Source organism: Westerdykella ornata (assembly GCF_010094085.1).
Source record: "Westerdykella ornata strain CBS 379.55 unplaced genomic scaffold EI97scaffold_3, whole genome shotgun sequence".
NCBI classification, from domain to species: domain Eukaryota; kingdom Fungi; phylum Ascomycota; class Dothideomycetes; order Pleosporales; family Sporormiaceae; genus Westerdykella; species Westerdykella ornata.
In genome coordinates this window covers 638,787-665,285 of record NW_022986853.1, presented here as the reverse complement: position 1 = coordinate 665,285, position 26,499 = coordinate 638,787, and the positions used below count along the sequence as shown (strand labels likewise).

At 53.4% G+C, this 26,499-nt stretch overlaps 6 protein-coding genes across 6 annotated transcripts; 1 reads left to right on the top strand and 5 right to left on the bottom strand.

Annotated features, from left to right (window-relative positions):
- Positions 1-1,429: 1,429 nt before the first annotated feature.
- Positions 1,430-2,392, bottom strand: EI97DRAFT_430477 (mitochondrial hypoxia responsive domain-containing protein). Its single transcript, XM_033797703.1, has 2 exons — positions 2,156-2,392; positions 1,430-2,101 (listed from the first exon to the last, which is right to left on the bottom strand). The coding sequence occupies exons 1-2, from the start codon at positions 2,209-2,211 to the stop codon at positions 1,639-1,641; spliced, it is 519 nt and encodes a 172-aa protein (XP_033656934.1). The 5' UTR covers positions 2,212-2,392; the 3' UTR covers positions 1,430-1,638.
- Positions 2,393-2,575: 183 nt separating this feature from the next.
- On the top strand, positions 2,576-3,640 carry EI97DRAFT_455646 (DUF1746-domain-containing protein; the record flags this gene model as incomplete). Its single annotated transcript, XM_033800662.1, has 2 exons — positions 2,576-2,820; positions 2,875-3,640. 2 exons carry the CDS (start codon positions 2,576-2,578, stop codon positions 3,638-3,640), a joined length of 1,011 nt encoding a protein of 336 aa, XP_033656933.1.
- Positions 3,641-8,364: 4,724 nt separating this feature from the next.
- On the bottom strand, positions 8,365-9,933 carry EI97DRAFT_371162 (uncharacterized protein; the record flags this gene model as incomplete). The annotated part of the gene is made up of 2 exons (XM_033795273.1): positions 8,365-8,568; positions 8,629-9,933. The coding sequence occupies 2 exons, from the start codon at positions 9,931-9,933 to the stop codon at positions 8,365-8,367; spliced, it is 1,509 nt and encodes a 502-aa protein (XP_033656932.1).
- A 910-nt stretch (positions 9,934-10,843) lies between these two features.
- EI97DRAFT_439747 (uncharacterized protein) lies at positions 10,844-11,658 on the bottom strand (the record flags this gene model as incomplete). Its single annotated transcript, XM_033799577.1, has 4 exons — positions 10,844-11,116; positions 11,161-11,232; positions 11,279-11,400; positions 11,580-11,658. 4 exons carry the CDS (start codon positions 11,656-11,658, stop codon positions 10,844-10,846), a joined length of 546 nt encoding a protein of 181 aa, XP_033656931.1.
- A 3,862-nt stretch (positions 11,659-15,520) lies between these two features.
- EI97DRAFT_174833 (uncharacterized protein) lies at positions 15,521-16,946 on the bottom strand. The gene is made up of 4 exons (XM_033793455.1): positions 16,874-16,946; positions 16,699-16,797; positions 16,231-16,633; positions 15,521-16,164 (listed from the first exon to the last, which is right to left on the bottom strand). Exons 2-4 carry the CDS (start codon positions 16,729-16,731, stop codon positions 15,614-15,616), a joined length of 987 nt encoding a protein of 328 aa, XP_033656930.1. The 5' UTR covers positions 16,732-16,797; positions 16,874-16,946; the 3' UTR covers positions 15,521-15,613.
- Positions 16,947-18,726: 1,780 nt separating this feature from the next.
- Positions 18,727-26,446, bottom strand: EI97DRAFT_430470 (uncharacterized protein). The gene is made up of 2 exons (XM_033797702.1): positions 19,333-26,446; positions 18,727-19,270 (listed from the first exon to the last, which is right to left on the bottom strand). The coding sequence occupies exons 1-2, from the start codon at positions 26,144-26,146 to the stop codon at positions 18,954-18,956; spliced, it is 7,131 nt and encodes a 2,376-aa protein (XP_033656929.1). The 5' UTR covers positions 26,147-26,446; the 3' UTR covers positions 18,727-18,953.
- Between the last annotated feature and the right edge of the window lie 53 nt (positions 26,447-26,499).

Genomic DNA, 26,499 nt, shown 5'->3' with positions numbered 1-26,499 from the left:
TATGCTTATTTTCTTGGAGGATCGGATTGCATCGATGGCCAGGATTATTCTGGCTTCTTTTGATTGCGCTGCCATTTGTTGTTGTAGAGAAATCGCATGTTGAAGTTGGGAGGTGTGATGGTGGGGAAAAGTGATCCGAGTGCTGATATGATCCGAGTGCTGATAAACCACGTTATAGTATTTAAGTCTTTTTACTTATATTATAAAGAATATTTTATCTAAAAGTATATAATATATAGTTTTTTTTTAGATATTTTACCTTTCTATATATATAAAAAAACTATTAATTTACTAGCTATAAGAATCTAATAGTAAGTAGGTTTAGTTCTTTCTTACTAACTAGTTTACTAGTAATTAGTATACCCTAGCTTTTGTTAAATATAATACTATTAAAGAAGTCTACTTTTATAGTAAAAAGAAGACTAATTTAGTCTACTACTTCTATTACTAAAGTAATAAGATAGTACTTAAGTTTAATATACTTATTATATAGTACTAGCTATACTTTAAGGAGTGTTATAATACCTAGTATTCCCTAGGCTCTTGTATTAAGACAGAGCAACTCCTAATTTTACTTAACCGTAAGGATGCTTAAACGGTGTCGCTGTTCCCTAGCACTACCTCGATCTAATTAACAATTTTATCAAAGTAACCGTATTTGTAACTTGAGCTCCTAGCCGCGAAGGCCCCTCCTACAGTTATGCCTGGTAGCGAAGGGACGACAGCAGGTACCAGTCTGTCTTTGAGTCTCTCGGCCACTAATTGCCCCATGGGAACGTTGGGCTCAACTAGAGCGGTCTTCATGCTCCTATCAATCGCGAGTATATTGGATAAACCGGGGATATCCACGATGCTATTTGTGGAGAAGCGGACATGGCGACTGGACTTTGTCGTGCCATGGTAGATACCGAACGCAGTCTCGGAAGGCGCGGACTTGTTTTGCTACCTCCTCAGCGGCGAGGATGTGTTTGTGCATAGCGGCTGTTGTCCAGTGAAGGGGAACTTATGTAAGAAAAGGTTTTGTAGGCGGTAGCTTCAAGGCGCTGGGCCGGATCCGGATCTTATCCCGTACGAGCAAGGGAGAGAGCATAGCGAATCCCAAGCATTGACTCGAAGGACAGAATTTCTGAAATACTCCATAGACGAGGAACAAACGACGTACATGAAAGAAGGGTGAGGGAATTGAGCCGGATTGGGCTGAAGTCAGTGATCTTGGCACGCTCTCGATGCATTGGCTCTACACGCTCGAAGTCAGTCTTCTTTGTTCACGAGTCAATTTGACGACATTCCCACTGACCAACCGCTTCTGGGCGTAGAGAATAAAGGCAATTGGCTGAGATCGGGTTCTGATGCATGTCCGACGCTGTTTAAGATTATTTCATCACGAGCCACGGTTGGAGGAGAGACTCAGAAACCCAGAAAATAGAGCATAGGATTGGAGATGGGTCAGAAAACGGCTTCAAGAAGGCGTGAATACGATTGAACACCTAAACTCCTCATTATCGTGCCGGAGGACCTTGTAACCTTAGGGATCCTACAATATATGTACAATTGAATGATTCTGGTAGAAAGGGACAAGCCACAGACATATCGCAATCCTTGAGGGAAGGAATACCGGACAGGATGAGATACATACCTTTATCTGTCACCCGTCACCTTCTCCTTCAACTCTTGTGTCTTCTCCGCCACCAAGTCGGTCACACCCTTCCCCGCACTATCTTCACCCTTCTCCCGATTCTTCATTCTCTTCGACATCTTCTCCTTCCATGCTTTCTCTTCCTCGTCTCGTATCTCCAGCTCCTTCAGCCACCGTTCTCGCCTCTCAAGTCTCTGCTTCTCCTCAACGGCCTTCTCGTACTCCTTCCTCTTCATGCGATCCTTCTGCCAATACAGGTTTCCTGCAACCAAACAGGCGATTGTGAAGGCCTGCGCATACAGACGTCGCCGGAAGTACAGATTCGTCATCTTATGGTCGCCCTTGCGCATCGAGCGAGTCGCGCCAACAACGGCCCATACGGTGAGACCGCAACCAAGTGGTATGAGGGGTTCCTCCCGGAGGCGGCGCCATATCTTCTGCAAGCCGTTCTCATTGTAGAAATCTCTGGAGCGGTATAAGCGACTAGGCCTGGGACAGCCAAGGAAGCAATAAGCTTACGCATTCTCGTCAAAAGACGACGGCATAGGCGCGCTGCTCGGGTTTGGATACGCCATTGTTGCAGGGTGGCGGATGATTGTGGTTGAACGGAAGCGAGCTGGGCTGGCGAGAAGCTCGAGAAGACAGCTTCACATATGAAGGGTCAAGATTGAACCCAATCGAGCCTCTCAACAAGAAGTATATCGGCTGGGATCGCAGAGGGACGTAGGACTGCGGTCGCGAATTGCGTTGCGACTGCACACTCTATCATTGAGAGCTTCATTGGAGCTGGAAACGATGCGCGATGCCGGAGCTTCAGTTTTTCCGAACCGATCTCCGCAGCACCTCCGCGTCCAGCTAACCCCCGAGTAACCTCCAACGTGAATCGTATGCTCGGAGAGCGAATCCACGCGTTTCCACTGCTGCTCTTGTCAGCTTGCCATGGATGATGGGGCCGAGCCCTCGCGGGCGAGACGGATAAGCAGTGGAGCTGCGATTCCAGCGGAACCCGTCGCGACGGAGGCTGCTATAGATGCAGAAGGAGACGTTGAAGCTGCGGCTCGGGTGCAGCGTTCCAAGGAACGACGGATGGACGCAAAGAAGAAGAGAGTTATGTTCCTGGATAATCTGTTGAGGGAACTGGACTCGCTTGTATTCGTGGAGTTGATCACCATATACTACCTTGAGTACGTCTGCCGTACTTGGTTTCTCGAAGACTCTGCTGACCGAGAGTATCACAGCTGCTCCTTCTTCTGGTTTGCCATAAGAGCGTTAGTGCATCTCAGTATGCTCACGCCCCTCCCCGACCTCCAGCTCGGTAGACAACCGGAAGAGCACAAAGCGTTTCTGCCCGTAATACTGCTGGTCTTCACCGGAAACTTCCTTCTCCATTTGCTGTTCAGTGCGCCGTCTGCTGGTGAAGAGTCAAGAGGCTATCTGCATGGGGGACTCATGATCGATTTCATTGGACAACAAGGCCCAACGAGCAAATGGAAGCTTGCCGCGTTGGATGTCTGCATTCTCATCTTGCAACTCGTCATGGCCTCGGTAACCGTGAAGAAACGGGAGCTGAAGAAGAAAATGGGGAATACGTCTGTGGGATCGGGGATGGGTAGCTCCATACGTAACGAAACGGAAAATGCGGAGGGTCAAGTCAATGAGAACCGGCCAGGAACACATCGTGAGCAAGATGCGGACGCCGAAGAACGAGGCATTCTACGTCGCACTGATACTCTCTCCGACATCGATAACGATCAACCGGAGGAAGAAGAGACGTTGCTATCGACGGCATGCACGAGCCATCCCGCCGACGCTTTAGATACCCTTTATTCCGGTCATTGCTTGATTGGAGAATTCTCCATTATCGACACAATGCTCCAGGAGCATGCCGACTACCAGGTATACCGCCAAACCCGTTCCGAGACGGCTAGCAGTGCACGTCTTTCTCCTAATGCCCTCCGCCAGTTGCATAATATCCGTGCGACCTTTGGAGTTGGTGGTGGCTGAATAGAAAAAGGCACTTCAACGGCCTCATTCACGATACTTGAACTCGACTCTTGGATGTTGACTCGACACCTGGATGCCCAGCAAGGTGCTTCCATCGCCGAATGCGAGCCATTCATGCGTCTGGTCGTGAAGAAACTTGCGCTCTGGCAGTTGTACTGGCATATCACATCTACATCCTCGCTCACATGACTGCCGTCAAGGCGGGCGGCCTCGACCTCGAGATGCTGGTCTTGTACAATCTACATACAGACGATAACAGTTTACGATCATCGCACTCTGAGATCGGGGGGCATCAGCTTCATAACGCCAGGACGGATTACGCCGTATTGCAAGCGAGCAGCTTACCATTAAACCGGTCCTCTCCCCACATCATCCGTTCTGGTCAAATACATCTCGAACCCATCTCGAATCTGTCAAACGGCGAACATTACCCTGCCCATGGAGAAGCGAGCGTTTGGCGAACCAATATATGGGTCTGGCAGTTGTTCACCACGTAAACATGTGGTTCCACAACCATATCCTGAAGCTGCTTGGTGGTTGAGGTAATACCGCAGCAAGTCCGAGGCACACACATTGGGCGCTTTCGTGAGGCGCGTTGTCTAGATCTGTATGATATGTGTCGCTTCCACAATTGTTAAGCATACCCAACAGACGGAACAAATTCGCACCCCTGCTTATGTATTTATTGACGAGTTTATCGCCAGCTCCTGAGAGAAGACATCCGATTGGGAGGCGTCCTCAACCTTTTGGCATTTGCGAAACTTTCCTTCCCAGGAGATTGTAGGAGAGTTAGGTTTTACGGCCATGGAAAGAGGGATCGCGAAGGACATGCTTCAGAAGACGACTCGAAATCACTCTAACGAGGTTGACGAACAAACTTACTTGGGCGCCTACTCCACCCCGAGTTCTCTGCTGACCTCCTCAAGCGAGCGGCGTAGAAGTAAGGCTGACAAGCTGTTCACAACCTCGGGCTGAATCGACTCCGACACCTGGTACAGAAGGTGCAGTGAGCGCCTCTCAATCCTCCCAATCCCTTCAACAATCTCCACCACGGAATCCTGCTGAAGTGCAACCCAGCGTGGTCCTTCAAAACTGCACACTCAGCCACGGCATATAAGTACCGTCTATTGGCCTAATCGCCCTCAACTTTCGCGATCCTTCACATATGACGAGCCACCCCAAAGAACTGCAGCAATCGTATGACCACTTCGTCCCGACACGGATACCGACACCATAAACCGATTCCCGTCCCGAATCTCACACCGTTCACCGCGCCCTTTCCACCCGTTCCCGAAGCCGCGCCCGCTGCGTGCCGTCTGCATGCCGCCCGTCTCCCCAGCGCTGACTGCATGCATACACAGTACATGTACATGTATTTGCTCGCTACCAACGGGTGCTCACATGATTGTTCTCAGCTGCAGCTCATCACATCCATGAAAACACCCCATCCGAACACTCGCGCTGCCAATCGACTTTGCGTTTTTCCACACAGGGGTCTCCACGAACTCCAACGCAGACGCCGAGATGAGCTGCCGCCTGCAGGCGGGTTATCCATTTTTCGTCGTGTGCGTTGTTGACATATCACTATCCTGCTCCAGCCTCCTCCTATGTTGCCCAACTGCAAATCCTCGAGTATGTCATTGCCAGGAAACCCTTGCTGTGGCGTGGTGGGTGGCTGCCGGGCCTCGGGGGATACCGCACGAGACACGGCTTGCGCGTGGTTGTCGTGGTGCAGCAGGGTTCTTGCACAGGGGATACGGAGGACGCTGGAACCCCATATGTAGTGTACCATTCTCTGGCCACATGGATAGCAAGTATAGGTGTGCTGTGGTCGCAAGTGGTTATTTGTGACTGCACCGTCCACGCGACGTCGTGCAAAACGGTGGCACTGATGTTTGCTCCACCATTTCCCTAAGTCTGCGACCCTTTGAATGGTTAAAGAATGGAGTGCCCCTGACAAGTCTCTAAATCATCGTAGGAGTGTGCAAGTTTTGGTACCCCTGGCGCCTGGCCAGTTTTATCTTCTTGTGTCGGTGTCGTGTACGCGTAGGGTAGTCTTTGGCTGCTTCGGATCGAGGACAACGCCATTTCTCATCCCAGCATCGCCTGCCGGTTGAAATCATATATGTTCCTGCTGCCGCTAAGGACTGGACTTCCAAAGCCTTGTTATTTGTGAATGAGATTGTTCGTTCGGCGTGCAGATCCTCATGCTGGAAGGCACGTAGCAGCGGCCTGGAAACGTCGAATCCAAATTGTCTGGATGACAAGTATTGTCTTCCCATTTCTCAATTCCTTACTGAGGAACCTTAAACCAATGCCAACGACTTCAAGGTAGTGCTCCTGTCGTGAGCGCTCCCAAGCACATTCCGCTCTCTAACATCAATCAAGCAGAGCGATCACTGCACGATTCCTCTTGCTAACGCATATCTGGGGAATGAAATCCATGACGCTGGACCTAGGCTAATCTTCCAAGACAATCTCTTAGTTCATGAAGAAGTGGGTCGCTGCACATGTCGGCATCAACTCTGTGGGTCCTCGATGCAGATGGGATCGATCGATCCCCTGTCCCCGTCATCCCGCCAGCTTCAGTTGGTCTCGAACCTTTAGCGGGGTTTTCCTTTTCCCAATGGGACCTGAACGTTGGCCAAGGAACTGGAACTGACATGATCGGGTCGGCTCGAGTACAAAATAGTAGTCGGCGACATCGGACCTAGCGTGGCGGTTCACGGCAGCCTTTGTGCTGTCAAGGTCAAGCATATACTGGATACGGATCCCAGTGCCGTTTTCGGGACCACGCGGGGGCGGTAATGGCCGAGAGTACAAGCTGAAGCAGCCTGGGAGGCTCAAAAGTGGGTTTCAAACTCATGTAGCCGGTCGGTATAAAGACCATACATGAGCCATCATTCTTGCCACAGGGTAGGTAAATGGAGCGCCCTGGATTCCTTTCACCACGCCGTCACACACATAAGCGCTGATAAACCGTGCTGCTCGCTTTCAACCCGTGGAGGCTTCGGACGGTCAAACTGGACTCACTCGTGTTGCCCAGCTTATCACAGGCCGTGGAGGGCGAGGTATGGGACGAGAATCTGTGCTGTGGAGCGCGAGCACACATTGTTGCCCGCTCCGCGTTTTTTGACCAGGAGGTAATTCACTGATCAGAGACCTTGATTTCCGGCCATTTCGTTGGCTTCCACGATCTTGGTGCACGTTTCCAGACGACATCCTCCTTCAGTGGCCCACTCACAGCCTAGACGGAGAAGAGCGCTTGGGTTTCCTTCAACAGATCGACGAAGGCTGCAGACTTGAGCACAGTCGTGTCCCGGCGTCCAGGTTTACGTGCGATCGGGGGCCATCCAGAATATAGGGTGGCGCCAGTTTCCGTGGGTGTGATAGGTAAGGCGTCGTGGGCCTGCGGCGAGACTGCATACACAGTACGGGTGTCGGATACTCCACAGTAGTAGGTAGGGTAAGGGCTGCCTCGCCGAGGCCAAAGAGACGTACCGGTACACGTACGCAGACGACGATAAGGAAGGGGCCTTGACATGCAGCGAGGCCTTGTCTGCGAGATATTGCGCGCATGCAGTAGGAGAGGCTGGTTGTCGAATCAAAGTGATGATGCCGGTCCGTGCTATGGGTGCGAGGCCAAGTCGGTCAACAGCAGATGGATAGCATAAGATATTATTGAATTGAGTGGACTATTGTTATTATTTGCAAGCCGTTCCGGGATGCCAATTGCTTGCAGGCAGACTGCAAGGGGACCTTGCAAGCGACTCCGTGTCATGAGGACAGCACCGAGTGGGGGGTCCTTCGACACTTCAATAAGTAGACCTGCAGCTCGATTATCGTCATGCGTGCATAGCGACTTCGGAGTCATGCAGATGTGAGAGTATCATGGCATCTGGAGGTTGATCGCGTTCCCTGTGTTCCGAGTCAAGCGCTGTCGCAGCTGAATGCAGTACTGGCCAAAAGAGGAGCTGCGCGCAGAAAGGCCTTCGCCGCTGATGTTGATCTGCAAGGCCAAATTTGTTTTTTATAGCAAACAGGAAACCTGTGTAAGTAGGCGGGCTACGGACGGTTCAAAAAAAGCTGGCTCGATGAAGCGGCTGCATGCGCCATCACTCGTCCAAGTATTGTAGGTAGGGAATTATCAATACTCCAGAACCAGGGAAGTGGGGCAGTTACCCCCCAACAGAGCTTCAATGTTGCGTCTTCTTGCAGGCTTGGGCGACCAGCTAGGTAACTCAAGAAGGATGAGCTGGGTGTGAATTGTGAGTTGCTTGGGACGGTATGGAACGGTGGTGACGTGTGCCGAAAGAAGGCTCAACTCAAGGGCGGCGGAAAGAGCAGCGGCTTCAAAGCATATGCGGGCAGCTTTTATCTCCATTCACATGAGAACTGAGAAGCCCACCCTTTATTGTAAATGTGCAAATGGACGTTTATAGGTTTCTATCATAGGTGTAATGTATTTGGTCCGCGAGGACGCCTTGTCTATGCGCATGGCGCTCTAAGTGGTGCATGGTGTATGTATGTATAGTATGTCAGAGGTGCGACTGCTACAACGGAAACTGGGACGCTCGAGTCCCCTATGCCCAGATACTGGACACTGGTATCAGCTGCAATGAGAAAACATACAAGAAAATAATCACTATAAAGACTAGGAACGGCTAGCGTAACCGGAAAGATGGGTATCAAAACAACTGCAATTGACAGCGCGGACATGACTTCTACCCGCGATTGGAGCCGTGACCCCAGTTCCCACCCTCATAGCGGCCCGCATCGTGCGCAAATGGGTCTCGAAGGACAGGTCGGTGAGCCGGAGGCAGCTGGAGGTCAGGGAGAGGCCGTTGGGTCCGCGGGTCAAAGGCCTGAGGCGGTTGCGTCGAGGCTGGCGGCGGGGGAGGCGGAGGCCCCGCATCGGGATTCGGATGCTGGGGAGGGGGATGGGCATTCTGCACAGCAAAGCCGGACGCCGGATAGGGTTGGGACACGGGTCCGGAGCCATTCGTATGTGGGGGCGGCGGACCGGATGCAGGATGATAGCTACTGGTTCGACGGCGGACGTTGCGGTCGCCGTCACCGAGCGGCTCCGCGTCATCGTAGCCAGAAAAGGACGACACTGAGCCGCCGGCAGTGGACGAGGGAGCGGCCGAGGGCCGTCGAAGGCGAGGCGACGGCGGACGGGCGTAGTGGTGATGCTCAGCTGGACCTCGCTCCAGTACAGCGGCCTTGAAGAAGTCGCGCTCGCTGCGGTAAAAGTCAGCGTCCTCTCGCGCCTCTGCCAGCTCTTGCTCCAGGCGCGATATGCGATCGGACGCCTCGCGTTCCTTCTCCTTGCGACGTGCGCGAAATCGAGCCGAGGCGCCCGCATTGCGCTTCCGCTTCTCGTCGGCCACTTTGGATGCTGCCTGCACGTCGACGGGTATCTGTACGTCATGTCCATGCTGATTCTTGATGGTCATCATCTGAATTGTATTCTGCCCTGACGGCTGCATCGAGATCAACCCGGCGCGCTCCGTCTCCATGGCAATCGGGGGATTTGGCGGGCGGCTTCCATAGACGCCTTGTTGGCTTGCAGTTTCAAACTGGCTGGGGCTAGAAGCCACCGAAGCAGCGGAATTGAAGGGCGAGTAGGAGGGTATGGGGCTCGCTGTTCCGGACTGTGGGAAGCTGAGGCTGGGTCGTCGCATCTCGTTACGCGGCACGCTTGGGGGAGGTGTCGGCGCTGTTGGCGGCATAGGGGAGAAGTAGGTCGTTCGCGGTCCAAGTGGCAGCGTTGGAGCACTGGTTTGTGATGGTAGGGGATCCAATCCATAGCCCCTGTTGCTCGGGGGAACAAAAGGCGAGTGGATGGCATCAATCGTACCCGTTGGCTGCCCCAACATGCCCACAGGCTGTGGTGGGCGCACACCTGGCGACCTGGGGCTGAGCATATGCCTTACCGGTGGCCTTCCCGGCGGTGGGAACGCTCTGGCATCATCGGGGGCTGAGCCCACGCTCGGCGGTCGGCTGATGGATGGTAGACTGTTGGAGAGGAGCGTCTCCACAGGAGAGGGTGATTCCATCTGCGACCCGCTCCTCCTGCGACTCCGCTGTTGTTCTGCCAGTTCCGCTTGCGGGTTCAGCATTGAGTGCACACCCAGCGGGTTACCCTGTCGTCTGTCAGACTGAGGCATAGGCGGAGTCTGCGACAAGTGTCGCAACGGCGGCAGCGACACGCCCTGTGGAGCGGAGGCATGGTGGGGACTGTTTCCGGGAAATGACGGCGTCCCTGGACCAGGCTGTGTTGGGGACATGCGAGGAGCTGGCTGCGTTGGCCGCGCACCAGAATCGATTGGAAAGGCGTGTGGGTTTGGGGTTGGCGGCGACATCGGATTCCTACCCTCTGAGCCCCTCTGGCCGTGCTGGCTCGACCATGAGCGGTCCAGATGGCGGTGAACTTCTGGATCCAAGTGAGGAGCGGTGGCGGGGTGGTACGGTCGAGTCAAGGAAGGCGGGAAGCAATGTCGGTATGAAGGAGAGGGAGTCGAGATAGGAGGAAGCGTCTGGGCAGCCAGCGTGGAAGATTAACGTCGGGTCGCCGCAGGAGACAACGACCCAGATTCAATCGAAAGGGGGAACAAGGCTCGCGGCGGAGTACAGAAGAAGAAAGCAACGTGGTGGCGACAGGAGGCACAGGAGGCGGCGGAGAAGGATTCTCAAGTTATAGTACGAACGGGAACTGTTGATCTCTCAAGGTGCCATGTTCGGTTGCGATGGAGTTTCTGCAGTGATGAGATGTCAACCTCGGGGTCTGGTGGACGTGGGGAGAACACAGGACAAGGGACGAGGAATCGAGGAGAGCTCAGAGGAGGAGGATGACGCGCGATGAGGCTGGACAGCTTCCAGGCGGTGAGCGGGGGGTAGGTATATCCGAAGGGTGAGAGAGCGAGAGAGCCTTGGTAAGTCCCACGGCTGACAGGCTCGAGGGGAGATGCAGAGACGTGCGTGCAGCGCACCAGCCCTTGGGCTTGCAGGGCTTGACAGGACGTTCACAGGAGTTGAGTCCGGGCATGGTGGTTGGAACTGAGTAGCGGAGCATGGCGTCCCTTGTCACCAGCGCGGCGGCCCATGTCCCCCGGCGCCGTCTTCAGCCCCCAGCAAGTTGGCCCCTGTCTCGCGTCCGGGTGGGCTCGTCAGCGTGGTTGCTGAGGGTACTTTATTATTTTACCCAGGGAATGCATCTTTGACAGCGTGATGGTGCTTGCGATTGGCAGACGGCCCTGAGAAAGCCAGCGACTTGTGACCAAGCCGAAAGAAAGGTCGAGGCAAGCAGCACAAGCACACAGGGTTGGCGCCGCAATAGGCTTCGCGACGCCTCAACGGGAGCCGCTCAGTCGTCATCAGCTCCGGAGTACTGTTGGTGAGCAGCTCCATGGCTTCGAGAAGGAGGGACGGTAGCATAGCCAGGAGGAAGCCCTTGGCGGGTTCGTGGGGTACCTAAATACACCGTACACTCCAGGAACACCATGCGACGCGCGTACTTTTGAAGGAGTAATAATAGGATCCGGCAGCAGCAGTTGGTGTTGCACAGGTTTGTTGTTTGCAGAGTACTGCTGTGTTCTTCGTAGTGTGCAGGAGAACTCAACAAAGGCTTCTGACTTGCTCATCGGTAGATGTCCATCCGGAGTCCAGGGGGAAGGCCCAGGGCGTCGGTTGGGCATCAGTGCCGCCATGACATTCTTTGGTCATCCGCCTGGACTTGACCCAGGGTATACTCGGTACTGTACACAGTACACAGTACTTCGTAATCTGAGTGGTTGAGAGTGATTTGATGGGATTCGTGGGGGTTGGGGAGAGCAAGAAGTGACGCAGGTCGCGCAGCGAGCGCCTTGGGGAAATCATTTCTAGACGGGTTAAAAATACATGACGCTGTCCTACCAGTGGCAGTACTTGTACATACGTACGCGTGCTCCAGAGCAGAGGGGACGCGCCGTGGGGGTGGGTAGGCCCGACCCTTGCCGGGCGGCGATGATGCGCATGTGTGCAGTGTGGTCGTTGCCGAAATTGCTTTTTTATGATTCGTGCATGGCCCTTTTCTTTTTCCCTTTTCCATTTTGCTATTTTCCGGCAATTATTGTTGCTGGAAAACGCTAGCCGTCGGGATGAAGAATGGGTCCGGAGGTTGGAATCAAGGCCAGCATGCGTCCCGAACATTCATCCGTGGGCCTTCCTTCCTTCACTTGCCCACGAACAAAGGACGAGGGCGACAGCGACGTGGCAGACACCCTTGCTGCATTGCAGACAAGGTCATGTGCTGGCGGCGGGTTCCAAGGTTCCTTTTTTTGGCCTCGACGGAGTTCAGCGAACAGGTTCTTGATTGGTGGGCGAGGGGTTCGAAAGTGATGGTGGGAGGCTGTTGGAGCTGCACATCATATTCACCGCCAGGACCCAGAACCGGCGGCCTGCGCGTGTGCGGGTTCGTGGTGGACATGCATCCAGACCAGTTTGCAGGAGGGTTCCTTATAGAACAACCGACACGGACAGAGTACTCCGTACAAAGACTGGTATATTCGTAGCATAGAACAAGAATGAACTGACTTATATTGGACAGAAGTTCAGAAGCTGGTGAAAGTGGGTGAAGTGTCGGACAGGAGCTCGCCTACCGAGCGAGATCTAGCAGTTCACGTGGTGCCAGCCTAAATTTCCTAATCGAAATGGCGCGCCAAGGCTGCAGGCAATGGACTTACCACAGTGCTGTGTACCTGGGTTTGGCCTCCACATCCTCACAACGCACACCGTTCCGAATCCGCACCCTCCTGCACCTCTTCCACCTCTTCCACCTCTTCCACACTCCGCGATCGGTCTCAGGCAAGAGTTTCCTTCGACACAGTAAAATGGCTTCTCTCCACGGTCGAATTAAAAGGCTGCCAGTCCTCGCCCCCGATGAAGACTGTATCACCAAAAACCACAGAGGCGCCGCCTCACAACACCACCCTACTGACCGTGACTCGCCGTCGCCTGGACCGCCAGCCTACTTGAATCGCGCCGCTCCGAGCTTCCTTCCGACGCCCGTTGTTTCCTAACTCGCACGCCTCGCCTCATGGCTCTCATCCGTCACCGTGCCGCTCCCGCGGGCGCAACATGGCGCGGAGCAGAAACCGGGGCCAATAATACAAGGTAAAGAAATACCAGGAATTGCCTGTTACGCCGCATGGGGAGAGAGTCGTTTCAAAAGCCTTCGCCGTAACCGACGTGGCCTAGCCAACGAAGCCGTCACTCTTGGCCTTCGGCTGCAATCATCTTCAGGCCATGCTCTCTTTCTCTCCGCCCTAGCGCCTTACACAGGCTTAGCCAAGCGTATATTATTCCTCGCTCTCTCCATGCTCTCCTTGTCCTATCTGTCCCAGCAGCGCGGTTTATCCTTTAGCCGATTTAGCAATTCTCTTTGTATTTCTTCTAAATTCACCCTTCGTACGGAGTGCTTTGGTACACTTGTTCCCGCCCCTCGAACAATATTTCTTTTCTAGCGCCGCACGACTGTCCGCTACATCGTGCCTACGCTTAGAACCAACACCAGCAGCGGCTTAGGCGCCTACACAGTAAAGCATCGTATCGTATCTTCATTACTGGTCCTCCGTACATGTTCAACCTCCTGCGTTGGTACACAATGCATGCAACCGAGTTAGAAACGAAGGGTTTCGGCAGTCTGATCGCTCCGGCACTTTTGCTGCCTGCAAGCTCTGTTCAGCCTGTTCTCTGGACCCGCTGGGGATCCTGCATCAACAAAAAGGGCAATATACAGTAGAATTACTGTGTATCGGCCAAACCACGCTTCTCAGTACTGCGGTGCAAATCGAAGATTTGCCGCCTTGCTCATAAACCAGTAACGGCAATGCCAATCAGGAAATCGCTGGGCCATGCCATCATTCGCAGTTTTGACAAGAACTTCTCGATGCCTTGTCCTCGCATCGTCCCAGGCTATGAATATCTTGCAAACTTGGTGCAGGTCATTCCAGGCTGCAGAGATCCTAGGATATCCAAGGTTAATATCAATCCCCCTGCTTGCATGAGAGGTACTTATGTACAGTGGTAACGGCATATCGCCCTGATAAATTCGAATTGAGCCAATCAACAAATCCATTGAGGAAGCATCACTATTACCCTTCCAACTTATTACGAGTCGCTTATCCCTACCGCTGCCAGACAACTCCGCAAACGAGCTCCAGGGCTTCATGATTATCCGCAGGATGCGGAGGGTACGCAAGTATTAGTACTCGATAATGGCACGTACCTACGGAGTACAACCCTGTACAACTGCTGTCTCCCTGCCGTGCGCGTAGCCGCCCTCGACTTCCAGAAGGCCTCTAGCTGCTTAGCAATCGCTGCATCTTGTATTGTGTATTAGCCAGATCGTTTCTTCTGTAGGCGTTCTGTTGCTGCTCCTTCACCAAACCCTAGCCGCGCCGTTGGAGAATTGTCGCCAACGCAAACCAGCCATCCGCCCCGGCCTCTACCCAAAGGCTATCCCTGCGTGCAACTGGGCATGTCTCAAGGGCCTGTTCGGTATCCATTCCTCCGTTGTGCACGTCAGCTTTCGTCTTTTGCTGCTCACGTCAAGATTCTTGCCAGTGTGGCGCGAAACGAAGGTACCGTTCATGTTATGTCGCAGTATGGAGTACCACCGGTATTCATATGACCCCGTACAGCATTCTTGAATCATTGCGTGCGTGCGCATTATGGGACGTGGGTACCCCAGCAGCAGACCCATCTGGTACGGTTTGCTTTTCAGAGGTACACAACAATAAGACATCTGACCGCGTGCAGAGCGTCATGTTCCATCGTCAGACAGCTATATTGCCACGCATTATAGGCTGAATAAGCAGAGCGACAGTCCGTAGCGACATGCAAACATTCCTACCGGGTGTTTGAGAGATTTTACTTTAGAAGGTCTTACTCTACCGTACGGCACCTATTCTTTGAGGTGGCCCCCTTCTTTAAGGGAGTTAAGCCTAATTAGTTTACCGCCCCATCTCCGCCAACCGAAGGGCGGCAGAAACTTGTTAAGACCTGTCGCGGTGCAGGAGTAAAGAGATTCTACTAGAATATCTCCCCTCCTACGCTATAATAAACTAAGATATAGAAACTGTGCAGAGACATAGTCTTTGCAGCCCCTTCTATCTAAGTTGCACAAGCTTCTTCTGTCTAGGAATCTTGCAGAAACAGTGGTGTTCGAAACTGCAAAAAAGGGGTACACCGCAAAGAATAGGTGCCGTACGGTATACGTGCCACTTCATCTTTATTATGAGCTTGCTTCCGATATCTCTGCGTACTTCTGCTTGTAGATACCTGCATCATCATGCGAAGATCCCGCACCCTAGCTTCTTGCTTGTCCGCACACTGCCTACAACCTTCTACTACCTGTCATCATTCAGCTTTGGCGTTTAGCACACATTCTGTAGTCGAGCTTCCCTGCTCACACTCATCGCTGAACGGCTGCACGCACTACCAGACGACGGGCATGCAAATCAAGCGAGGCATATCGTCACCTATATCCGGCTCCGTGCGATCTACAGGGAGTTTAATGTCTAGTCGACGGTTGGAACAGTCACCGTCATGTCTCCAGACAGCGTGGCATCATGCTAAGGAACCGCGCTACATCCGTATGCCTTGATCAACAGGATTCAACGCTTCCTGAGTTGTTATACGGAGGAGGCATGCCATCTTCGTAAGGATTAGCAACCCGATGCACGGCAGGAATGCTTGAATGCAAAGCTTCGGCTTCGGATCCTAGACCGTATAGCTTTATCATAGATATTCGGTTTCGACCTCCAAGCAATGATAACAAGTAGATCTGCAGTATTACCCTCCAAGTCTCCAATGGTATCCTCTAGAATTTCCCCTTGACAAAAGGCCCCGAGTACGTCAACAATAAGAGCTGGTTGATATGTGCCCTCCACGCATCACCGAGCGAGGGCATGGCATTGAGAACCACGGCTACTCCCCCACAACCTCACCATTCACCTTACCCCCCTCAATGGCCTCGCCGCCCTTGAACCTGAATCTCTTCAAGCCCCTCACACCGACGTTGATCCTAAACACGCTGCCTGCAAACTCGTCGACGCCCTTTCCATCCGGACCTCCGGTGCCTCCAGCACTGGTGATGATCAAGTCCTCGCCCACGAAGCAAGGACAGGTGGACTGCTGGGTGGGCACCTTGACTTCGGCCACAATCTCGCCCTGAGGGGAGATTCTGAGCACGACGCCTCCGCCGTGCACGGCCGTCCACATGTACCCTTCCTCGTCGATGCAATGCCCATCTGGCACGGAACCTTCCCCATACGTCTTTTCGGGCATGGTGAAGAAGGTGCGCCGGTTGCTGAGGGTGCCGGTAACGGGGTCAAAATCGAATTGCGATATGGAGCGCGAGGGACTGTCGGCGAAGTACATGATGTTGTCCTGCTTGTTCCAGGTGGTGCCGTTCGGGATGGTGATGTTGGATAGGGGCCTGTGGAGGGAGAGGTCCGGATCGAGGCGGAAAACGGCACCTAGCATGTCAGCAATGGAACTTTCTGCTTGCAGCATCGACTGCAGCATGCCTTTGGGCGGCATACCTTCGTCGACCACTTCTGCAACCAGGGGGTCATTCATGAACCCAACCCAGAATCGGCCCTGCGAGTCGACGGCTCCATCGTTCGCTCGCATGCGCTCCGGCTTGCCGTCCTTGACCTCCTCATCGTTCCAGACCCTTTTGATCCACCGATACTCTCCTGTTTCTCGGTTGCAAATACCGTAGCCGTACTTGCCTCCAAAGATGAACTCCTTCTCATTGCCCTCAATGTCGGCGGTGCAGCCCATGGAAATGTCCATCTTTTTCACGACCTTGTGGCTGGACGGCCCTACCGCGAGATCGACGGTGTGCAGCTCCTGGCGCTCAATGTCGATGAAGCGGAGCGTGTTGGTGCGGTCCTCCCAGAAGGGGCCCTCGCCGAGTGAACAGTTGTAGCGAATCCATGGCTTTTGAGGGGAGTTAAGAGTGTCAGCGGCCAGCCGGTGCAGCGCGTGTGAGGGGAACCATGTACCTCTGTGATTTCATACTTTTTCACGGCGCCCATTTCTTGCTGCGCACTCGACGTGTTCTGGGGATTGGTCGTAGTCGCAGCGCCGTTGGTGGGTTTGCTCTTCTCGCTGTTATTATTGTTGCGCAGCTTGCCCGGGCTGCCTCCGCCGGTCCAGGCGGTGCGGAAGGAGACCCACAACTTCGAAAGTCCGCCCATCTCGCTATGACGTCTGCGCGAACGGCGGCGGGCGTGGGTGCGACGCTAAGGTGACGTGCCGCAGGAAGAGAGACTTCAGTCAGAGCCAATGATCCTTTGTTCACCTGTTGACCTTAGCGAAGTCGTGAAGGAGACGAGAGCAGGGAGAAAACGGTCAATGGGCGTAAAGACGACGGCAGAGGGCGGACAGAGAGATAATATTATTATGTGGGCCATGGTGCTTTCTGGACGGTCGTGCGGTCAGTCGCTCGGGCGGTAGGCGAATGCATCCGGAATGAAAAGGAAGCGACCTGTCCCAGGGAAGCAGAGGTAGTATCGATGCAGTATAGTGTTGTATAGTGCTGTTGGGAGAGAGCGGTTCTGATGAGTGCTGGTGCGCCGTGAAGCTGCTGTTCTTCGGCTGCACGGTCCGAAGTCGCCCAGGGGGTTGCACTCTAAGCAGGCAAAGGACGTTAACTTCACCAACATGAACGTGTTGCCCAGCGAGATGGATGCACCGTTTCGGCAATCAGATGAGATAAAACACGTTGCGCGCATTCTGCCTTGAAACCCGACCCGTATTGGCCGTTGAAACAAGCTTTTGCTTCAACGGTCGATGCCGCTGGCGTCCAGATCGCAGAGCCGCAGCGCGTGAAGAGCGGTGGCCCGATATTGCCCTTCATCTACTCGACGCCGGCTATCGTTCGATAAAATATACCTATGCATATTTGATCATGTCCTCAGATAAGAAGGTCCTTTAATGTCTAACCGTGGCAAGGTTCCTGTCTGCCCTGAAATGGGACCCCTATTCCTGCGATGAGCGGGGCAGTATTGCTGCACTGTGTTAGGTAGGATAGCTTAACATCTACGAGACAATCAGCATCTCTAACAGGGAGTCGTTAAGATTCGACTTTAGCATACCTAAGGGCCTGTTTAGTTTAAGAATTAAGGATCTCTTGTACAGGCTAGAGGGCAGGAATAGTAGACAAAATTTAAGCGCGCTGTTTAGAATATGCTGTTTAGTTCTATTTTTTAATTATCTTTTATAAGCCTCTTAGCTAGGGCTAGTTCCTAGTAGAGTAGCTAAGAGGAAAGGTAAGATGTCCGAAAGAGAAACCATGTACCACATGCTCCTGGACAAGATATTCTCTGCAATCTAAGCGAAAGGATGCAAATACTGAGGAGCTCGTTCCCGTCTATGACTATCTGTTCCGATTTGACCGCGGCTCCCATTGGCTCGCTGCGTACAGCTGGCCGCCGAAGCTTTGGAACCGCCTTTCTCGACTACTTATGAACTCGATGTTCAAGAGTGAGTTCACGTCACGAGCGTTCCAACTTTCAGAGACAAGCCAGATGTCTATCATCCAGAATATCGAGGTACCTCCCGAAAATACAGTGGATATGCTGCAGTTTCTCGAGTCTACATTCAGGATATACCCGCTCTGGCTGTGTCCGATCAAGCACGCACTCCCAACCTATTTCATCAACATAGGAGTCTATGGTATTCCAGATCATGGCCGAAGGCCATATACCAGGAACACCCCGGCCAAGTTCACTCAAGACAACCAGGCCATTGAGCGTTGGTTTGAACAAGTCGGCGGTTTCAAGTGGCTCAGCGGCCAATGCTTCAACGACGAGCCCACATTCGAGCGCATCTATGATACGGAAAGGTATCACCAAAGCAGGGGAAAGTGGAATGCCACTACCTTATCTCATCTTTTGCACAAGATCACAGACGAGCCCACGAGCACCAGCACAAAAAGGGAACGAAGAGGTGTTAGCGCGAGCAGAGCTTTGCTGCTGGCAGCACTGAAGAGAAAGGTGTTGCTCCAGTGAAGCCAAAGCACAGGGTTTACGCAGAGGAGACTCAAAGGCGCATTACAATTCTCCATTCCAGGGATCGAGCTTTGGGAGTGCTACTCCCGGCTTTCGATGCTCTCGTAACCCCACAATAAGGGCCACACCATCTCGTTGAACGCCGATGCTATGCATAGACCATACATGTCTCGGTATCCCCATCGACCATCATGAACACCGTTACGCTCGTAATCCCCTCAAACCATCACTGCACATATTCAGACTCAACGCGCATTCTCCTGCATCTCCGCATCTTTTTCACCACTCCTCACATCTCCAGTCACCTGCTCCACGATCTTGGCCTCGGTCACCGATTTTTCTCTTCCCTCACGTGCCACGATAGCCCGTGTGGGCACTCCGACTCCGACGGCACGGCCCGAAAGCTGGTGCCAGCAGTCCGGCGCCTGGAGGATGTACTTCTCCATGGCCATACGGAAGCGATTCCGGTAGTCCTTCGGAGACGTGATGGTCGGCTTGTTCTTCCCACGGTCTTTGATCCACGATTCGAGTTTCTTGTCCCAGGTATATGTGCGGATGCAATCTGTACGGAACAGTTAGCACGTCTGTAATGGGCCTAGCTCGGGAAAACAGTGAAGCACATACCGATAATGCCGACGATGATCTCCCGGCTCTCATCGTGGAAGCCGGCCATAAGACTATAGTCCATAACATTGTTCTGCTGCAAGAAAAGTGTATCATTCCACACGCTCGCCTTGAGCAACTTCTTCGTATGCTCCCGCACGAAGATGGGCGTTTCGCTGTAAATGATATCAACGAGGTTCTCATCAAGGAGCACCTCGTCCCGCTCGCCAGTCTGCTGCACTTTGCGATTGCGCATGCTGCCTTTGAGGTCGTACCGCCGGTTGGGTTCACGCTCATAAAACAGATTCTCCATGACGAGTAGGAACCAATCAAAGTCACGGCCTGACGGCGACTTGATTTGCACCTGGAACAGACCAAACATCTTTGCTATGACCGAAGGCAGGCCTTTGAAGAGATTTTGATGGGTGAAAGCAAAGTAATTGGGCGCAAAGCGAAAGAAGGCGTTAACTTCAATTGCTGACAGCGACTTGACCACGAAACGCTCGTCCATTGTCTTCAGGAAGATGCTTTTGCTTTTACCGCCTTTGGAGTCCCATTTGGAGCAGCGCGAAAGAGACTCAACAAAGCGGTCTGCAACGCCGCATTTCCGTCGAAGCGCATCGAACGACTCGGCATAGAAGATTTTACAGTGGGCTTTGACCCCACGGTTGGTGAAACTGTATCGGATGTTCGTATTGGCTTCATGCAATAAGTTCCTCTCGATTGAAGCTTCCGAGCCCTCCAACCCTCCGATGCCATTGGGAGCAACTGTGGCATCCTCGCGAAAGTGCTTTAGCTTGGTGAGGTAGTCTGGGCTAGAGAGGGCGAGCGCAATGATGGAGGACGGCTCGTCTTCCCGAACGATGATATCCGAATCCTCCCACACATGCTCATTGTGACCTAGTGGGTATTCGAGAGGAGCCCACGCACTAGCAGAGCGTTCTGACCAGAAACTTGTCAGCATTTTCATAAGGGTAGTTTTTTCATGCTTAGGCAGCTCCATTGAACCTTCCAACAGCTGGGAGCTGCCTACGCTTTCCGGAAGGGGGATATCTTCCGCGCCCATCTCGACGTCGCTCGCTTCGTTCTCCACGTCAGATGTTGGATGGCTTAGGCTTGTCGATTGCTCCTCTTTCTCAACGATGTGAGGGTTTTCGCCACCTGTATACGCTTCTTCAGGTGGGGCTCCAGTGGTGGTCGCCGCAGTTGTCTCCGTGTGCCCGCTACCGCCAAGCGTGCTGTTATCGGTACTAACTCGGGGTGGGGGGGAATGTTGTGTCTCCTCGTCCGAAGGGCTATGCTCTTGGACCGCCTCATAGGCATCGCTATATACCTCGACCACGGGTTTGGAGGACGCTAGTGGATATGCACGCCGGCGGTTTTGCCTCTGTTGATGGAGCCTTTCGCGCTTCCTCTCCTTTTCAAACTCGCGCTGGAGTTGTTCGAAATGTTTAGCTAAAGCGGAGACTCTCGTTGCCTCTTTTTGTCCTTTGCCGGGTATAGATCTTGGAATCGGAATCATTGAAGCTGATCTCGCCTGCTTGAACGCGCCGAGCTTCAAACGCTCAGACATGCGCCGCTCGAGAGCCCTGGCGGACTCGTTCAGAGAGCTCCTTAGGGAAGTGCCACTCCCTGAGCCGCTAGACCCCGAGCCGTTGTTCAAGGATCCCAAGGGGGTGTTTTGGAGTTTTGGCACTCCATCGGGCTGTGATTGTGTTCGTGCAATGCCAGCCGGCCTGATCGCAGTTTCCCGACGTATAGTGTCGACTAATCGAGGAATCCTAGACTCCAGTGTTCCCGGCGACTGCACAGAGGTCGGTGAAACAGGCATCTTGTCGATGGCATCAGCGACGTCTGGATCCATTGGCTCTACCGAGGATGGCTCCGCATTGGAGGTTGGAGGAGGTGTAGGAACCACTGCTTCCCCCTGCGTTGCTACCTTGTCCGCAAGGTTTGAGGACACTGCAAGGTCCAGATGGCGAACATCCTCTCTTTCTAGTGCCTCTATGTGCTTTTGCAAATGCGGAACCGGGATGACCGGGCCAGTAGGGCTTCGAGACTCGCCTGACTCTTCAGGATGGACGTTGGCCTCCTCGCCTTTCTGCGATTGATGCTCTTCAACAACAGAAGTGAGCACGTCGCGAGCTTGTTCCGGCGACATGGCCGATGGCATTGGCGCAATAGGTGCGGTGTCATCTTTTTCGGGCAGGCCCATCTCCTCGATTTCCGTTTCGTTTCCCTCATCAACCGAAGCGAGCGAATTGGCTGATTCATCACGCTCAAGGAATATTCGTTTGAGCTGCAGCGAGGCGAGGCGCCTTATGTCCCTCTCGGATGGGAAAAACGTTTCCTCAAGCTCGGTGAACGTAATGTCCCATGCTATAGCCTTTTCCTGTATCGCCCGGATGGCGCGGTTGAAAGGTATGATCTCGTAATACTTGGAGCTCATGTATTTCTCTTGCAGCTTTCGCTTCAGCCATTCATGCTCTTCGTTTGCTCGTTTCATCAGTCGGTCTACCTCTGCACTGCACGCGTCAGCTTTTTCAGGCAGCACGCTGTCTGTGCGAATGCTGCCGAGACGTGCGCGCACCGACGCCATGAATCTCTCCAGCCTCTCCTCAATATTTGTGAACAGCTCATTCTTCAGCTTCAAGTCGCTATCAACCTTCCAAGTGATAACCGGCTTTGGTGCAATAACCTCATACAATGGTACTCGGTCATATTGCATCCGAAGTGCAAGGTTGTTCAGGCCAAAGAAACGTACGTGATCCCTGTGGATATCATGAGAACATGACTGGGACTGTGGACGGAGCTCCTTGCTCCAAAAAGTCAATTCCAAGTACTTGGCAAACGAGTATTTCCACGTGTTGGCAGACATAGGGATAACCTGTGTCTCTTCCCCACACTTCCGGCATACGCTCCACATGAGGATGATGTTTTGTGAGTTCTTCAGCTTCGGCGGGCATCCGATGACATGGACGCTGAGTTGCCCGTCTCCATGGACGTATTGACGATGATGGTCGATGAGGCGCAAGTTGCAACCATCAAGCTCGCAGGGAAGTCGGGCACTTGTGATAAGATCTTCCACGTACTGACCTAAAGTACAGTCAGGAGTGAAGCCATCGTCGTAGTCATGCTCCTGGTAGAAACCAAGGGCAATGATCTCCGGGCCGATGCAAGGTGTCGAAGTCTTGGAATTGACAACACTATACAGTGCAGCAATTTTCTGGTGATTGAAGGGATTGTATATGTCCATATTGCCTGACAGAAAGGCTTCCCAATGGCGTTTCTGGGTCTGGTAGCTGTGCAAGGCCCTGTCGTATTCCGATGCATGCACTGCGTGTAAGAATTCACGTACTTGCTTTGACGCGCGGTTGACCATGGTGTGTATCATCTCGGGTTGGATCAGCTCAAAGGCTTGAGGGACATCTCCATCCTCACCAACGGCGTCTGTCGTATACTGGTCTCGCAGGCGCCTTAGATAACCGAGTTTTCTTTCATATTCGCGAGCTTGGTTGAGCAAATAGGGCTGAGAGAAGTTGACAAACGGAGATGCGGAAAGCACCGTTGTTTGATGTTTTTGAACCATGTCACTATAAAAGGACGGCGTTGTGCCGTTATCTTCCGCTTGCATGTCTGGCTTGGTTGGACTATCGCCTGCGATCGTAGGTGCATGCGAAGACTCTGTTGGTGGCGCTGTAGGCGTGGTTTCCATACTATCCGCTGTGCCCTTCTGCGCAGATTTTTCGAAAGCCGTCTCATCCTGCGATTTGGCTGCCAACGTCCCATTCGCGACTGCGGAGGGAATCGTGATCGACTCGTCACGCATCAGACAAGTCTCCAGCCTCAAGTTGTATACAACATAGCACATGAACTCTGTGATACGCTTGAGTTTTCGTAGAGTCTTCGTCTCGGCGCCCCGTAGAACGATTGTGCAACCTAGCTGGGGTTGACAACCAGATAAAAATATGTAGGTTTTCTTCGAGTTTTTGTGAACGTAGGTTTTGACTTCAAAGCTCTCGCATTGGCCCAAGTATCCTCGATCGATGGCAAGTTTGTCTATTGATGATATCATAGGCGCACCTGTGCATCGGGAAACAGCATTAAGAACAGTCTCTTTGACATTGGAGGCCACGACGATTCCAGCCTCTTGAAGGAATTCCAGTGCAAGTCCAGACACGTTCTTTTGTACAAGTAGCAGGTGCGGCTCGAGATGCGCAATACGGCCAACGAGATTACGGAGATATTCTCGTTCTTGTGCCATGAGGCGATCCAATTGGATGAAGTGAGCCTGATGTCGTGCATACTCGATCGCAAACGTTACGATGATGATCCTTGGATTAGCAATCCTGCGGGGCATGTCCTTTCTCTCCAGCTGTTTAGTAAAGACCACCCCAGACACGTAAGACGTATCTTTGGGTCTGCCCCCTGGAATTTTCTTAAGCTTGATATAGTGCCTTATGTCCATATCGTCACTTCTTCGCACATCAGGATTCACATCATCGGTGCACTGCAAAAGAATGGGTAAGAGCGCCTTCTCCCAGTTCGAAGAATGGGCTATTGCGGCATCATCAAGCAACTGTCTCAGGAGCAAACGCACATGTTGAAGGCTAGCCCGACTGAGCTCGATGGTAGGTATGACAGGTCCATGCATGGAAGCGCTACGGATGATCCCTGAAGTAGGGCGGGGAGTCGCCAAAAGGGTCTGGGGAGAAGATGAGGTTCCCGGGTGCTCGTAGGGTAATGGGACGCCGAGCGTAGCGCCAAATGATCGTAAAATACTGTTGCTCTTGGAGCGCCTAGGCGAAGGTTTGCCATGGGTCACGCTACTGACACTCAGGTTTCGCCGTCGTGAATGCCGATTAGCATGCCTGCTACTGACGCTGAATGTATCAGGGTCGCGTCCACTCATACCAGCGAACATCCCCCTGTCGGTGGGTCTAGGTTTTCCCTTACGCATTGCAGAGAGGAGGCCGCCGAGGCCACTCTTCTCAGTGTCGGCCGCGTGGGCAGCCGAGTCTCCTCTCAGAGTGGCAAAGATGCTTGGTTGTTCGTCTTCGGAAGACTCTTCATCAGACATGAAGGGGGCAAGCTCAGGATCGATGATGTTGTCATGATGAAAAGCAGGTAGAGAGGACCGTTTGCGACTGCCCTCCATGTCATGTTGGTGGAAGGGCGCACGATCATCGTACTTTACATTGCGCATGTGCTGATGGCGAGAGGCGTGGCGCTTATGGCTCGAGGACCGCGGCCGTCCGCTTAGAGAACGGAGAGATCTTGAGGAACTGGGTCGAGTTAATGTTGGTGGTGCCACTTCAATGACTGTAGAACGGCGCTTCTTTTCACTGCCGGCTTTTCGAGACATCGGGATGCTGATCGTAGGAGTGCCAAATTTGGTGTGGTCACTCTCTGATGGATCCATGTCTACATCCAAAGATGCATCGTCTTGACCGTAAACGGAAGCCTGGTCCGCATCGTCTGTGTAGATCGAAGAGTCATCATCGTTGCCGTAGATGATGGCCTCACATGGTTTGCATACGCGGAGGTTACCGGATTGCCCGAACACCTCGCCCGACACCAAAGATGTACACTTGGAGTCGAATATCTGTCCACATGTCCGACAATGATGCTTCCGTCTAAACGTAGAGAACGAATCGCCGCAATTGAAGCAATCTTTAGCATTCTCGTCTCGCATCCAAAACTCTCGATCGAGAATCTTCCTCCGCATTTGAGATAGATAGCTGCTGGGGAGAGCACTGGCGGGTGCATTCCCGGACGTATGCTGTTTGAGTTCGTCAATCGGAGCGATTGCGGGGGCTCGCAAGGTTCCTGTTGTGACAACGGAGCTGAGGCCATCGGATGAAGAGGCCCTTGAATTGAGAAAACCTGGCAGATGGGAAGGGCCAAACTTTGGTAAAGTCGGACGCTGAGGGGCTGACGCAATCGCGGTGCCCTGAGCGCTGGCAGTCACACGAGATGGCTCGGGGGCTTCGGGCCCGTTGTCCGGAAGCTCCCTGGGATTTTTGAGAGCGGAGTGAGCGTCCTGGTGGTAATCTCCAGGCCTAGCTGCAGATCCGGTCATGGATGGGGAGGGGGCACTCGAAGGCAGAGGAGTTTTGGCGTTGTCATGGGCCGTTTCCGCGTCACGAATCATGACCATATCGTCTTCGGTCGTGTCACTTTCGTCCCCCATATCCACGTCGCCCTGAGGCTGTGGGAAGGGCATTTCGCTCTTGTTGATCTCTGCTGTGCCGCTAACCGTGGTCAAATTGCCGCGCGGGCTTTCACCATAAGAAGCATCCTCTTTCGATGATTCCAAGGTCAGAGGCTGTGACGGGCGGGATTTTGTGGTCATCGAAGACGGCTTGGAGCCATGCGGCGACGGTTTTGCCGAGACAGCAAGGCTTGAGGCGGAAGACTCCCTGGGAAGGGGGAGCTGGCTGTCACGGAAGTGAGTCGCCAGGGGCGAGTGCAATCTGGAAGAGGTGGCCGAGACGAGCACGGGGGACGACAGCGAGGTTCCAGTTGGACTCTGGGAGCGCTTCCCATGCCTTTCGTGGCCTTTTGACGCAGACGCCTGCTGCTCGGGACCGTCATTGGAGCCTTCATTCCCCGCGTCTTTGGCGCCGCCTACGGATGCCCTGAGGCGACTGTACAAGCCACTTAGGCCGCCTTGCACAAGTTCGATCGCCTTGGTCTCGGTAGTGGACGAAGAGCTGGGTGGAGCAGTGAGCTCTCCAAACGTGGTCAGCGAACCGGACCGGGAAGCAGCAGCGTGGATCTGCTGGAGGGTCTCAGGCGGCGGCGGAGGCCCGCTGGAGCGTCTGGCATGCATGTTACCAGTCCTGGGACAGCGCAAAGAATCTCGCCATCAAGCAGCAACTCCAACTCAAAGCCAGACGAGGGGATGAGTGCTCCGTATTGTACCAGGGCCGAGCGGGGCGTGGCATTACGTGTAGGGGGTTCGCGGCTGCACGGTGAAGCGGGAGCTGTGGACTTGAGATCGGGGAGGTTTGGGTTGTCGGCGAGGCCAGCGCATTAATCAAGCGTTCGGGGTTACTGTTGCTATATACAACTTTGCTGGAGGAGTGCGAGTCCACACGCAACGGTTTGGCGGGTATTGTTTCGTTTGTACCGATAGACGGCGAGAGGAAGGCCGACATGGACAGGGCGGTGGTTTCATGACGC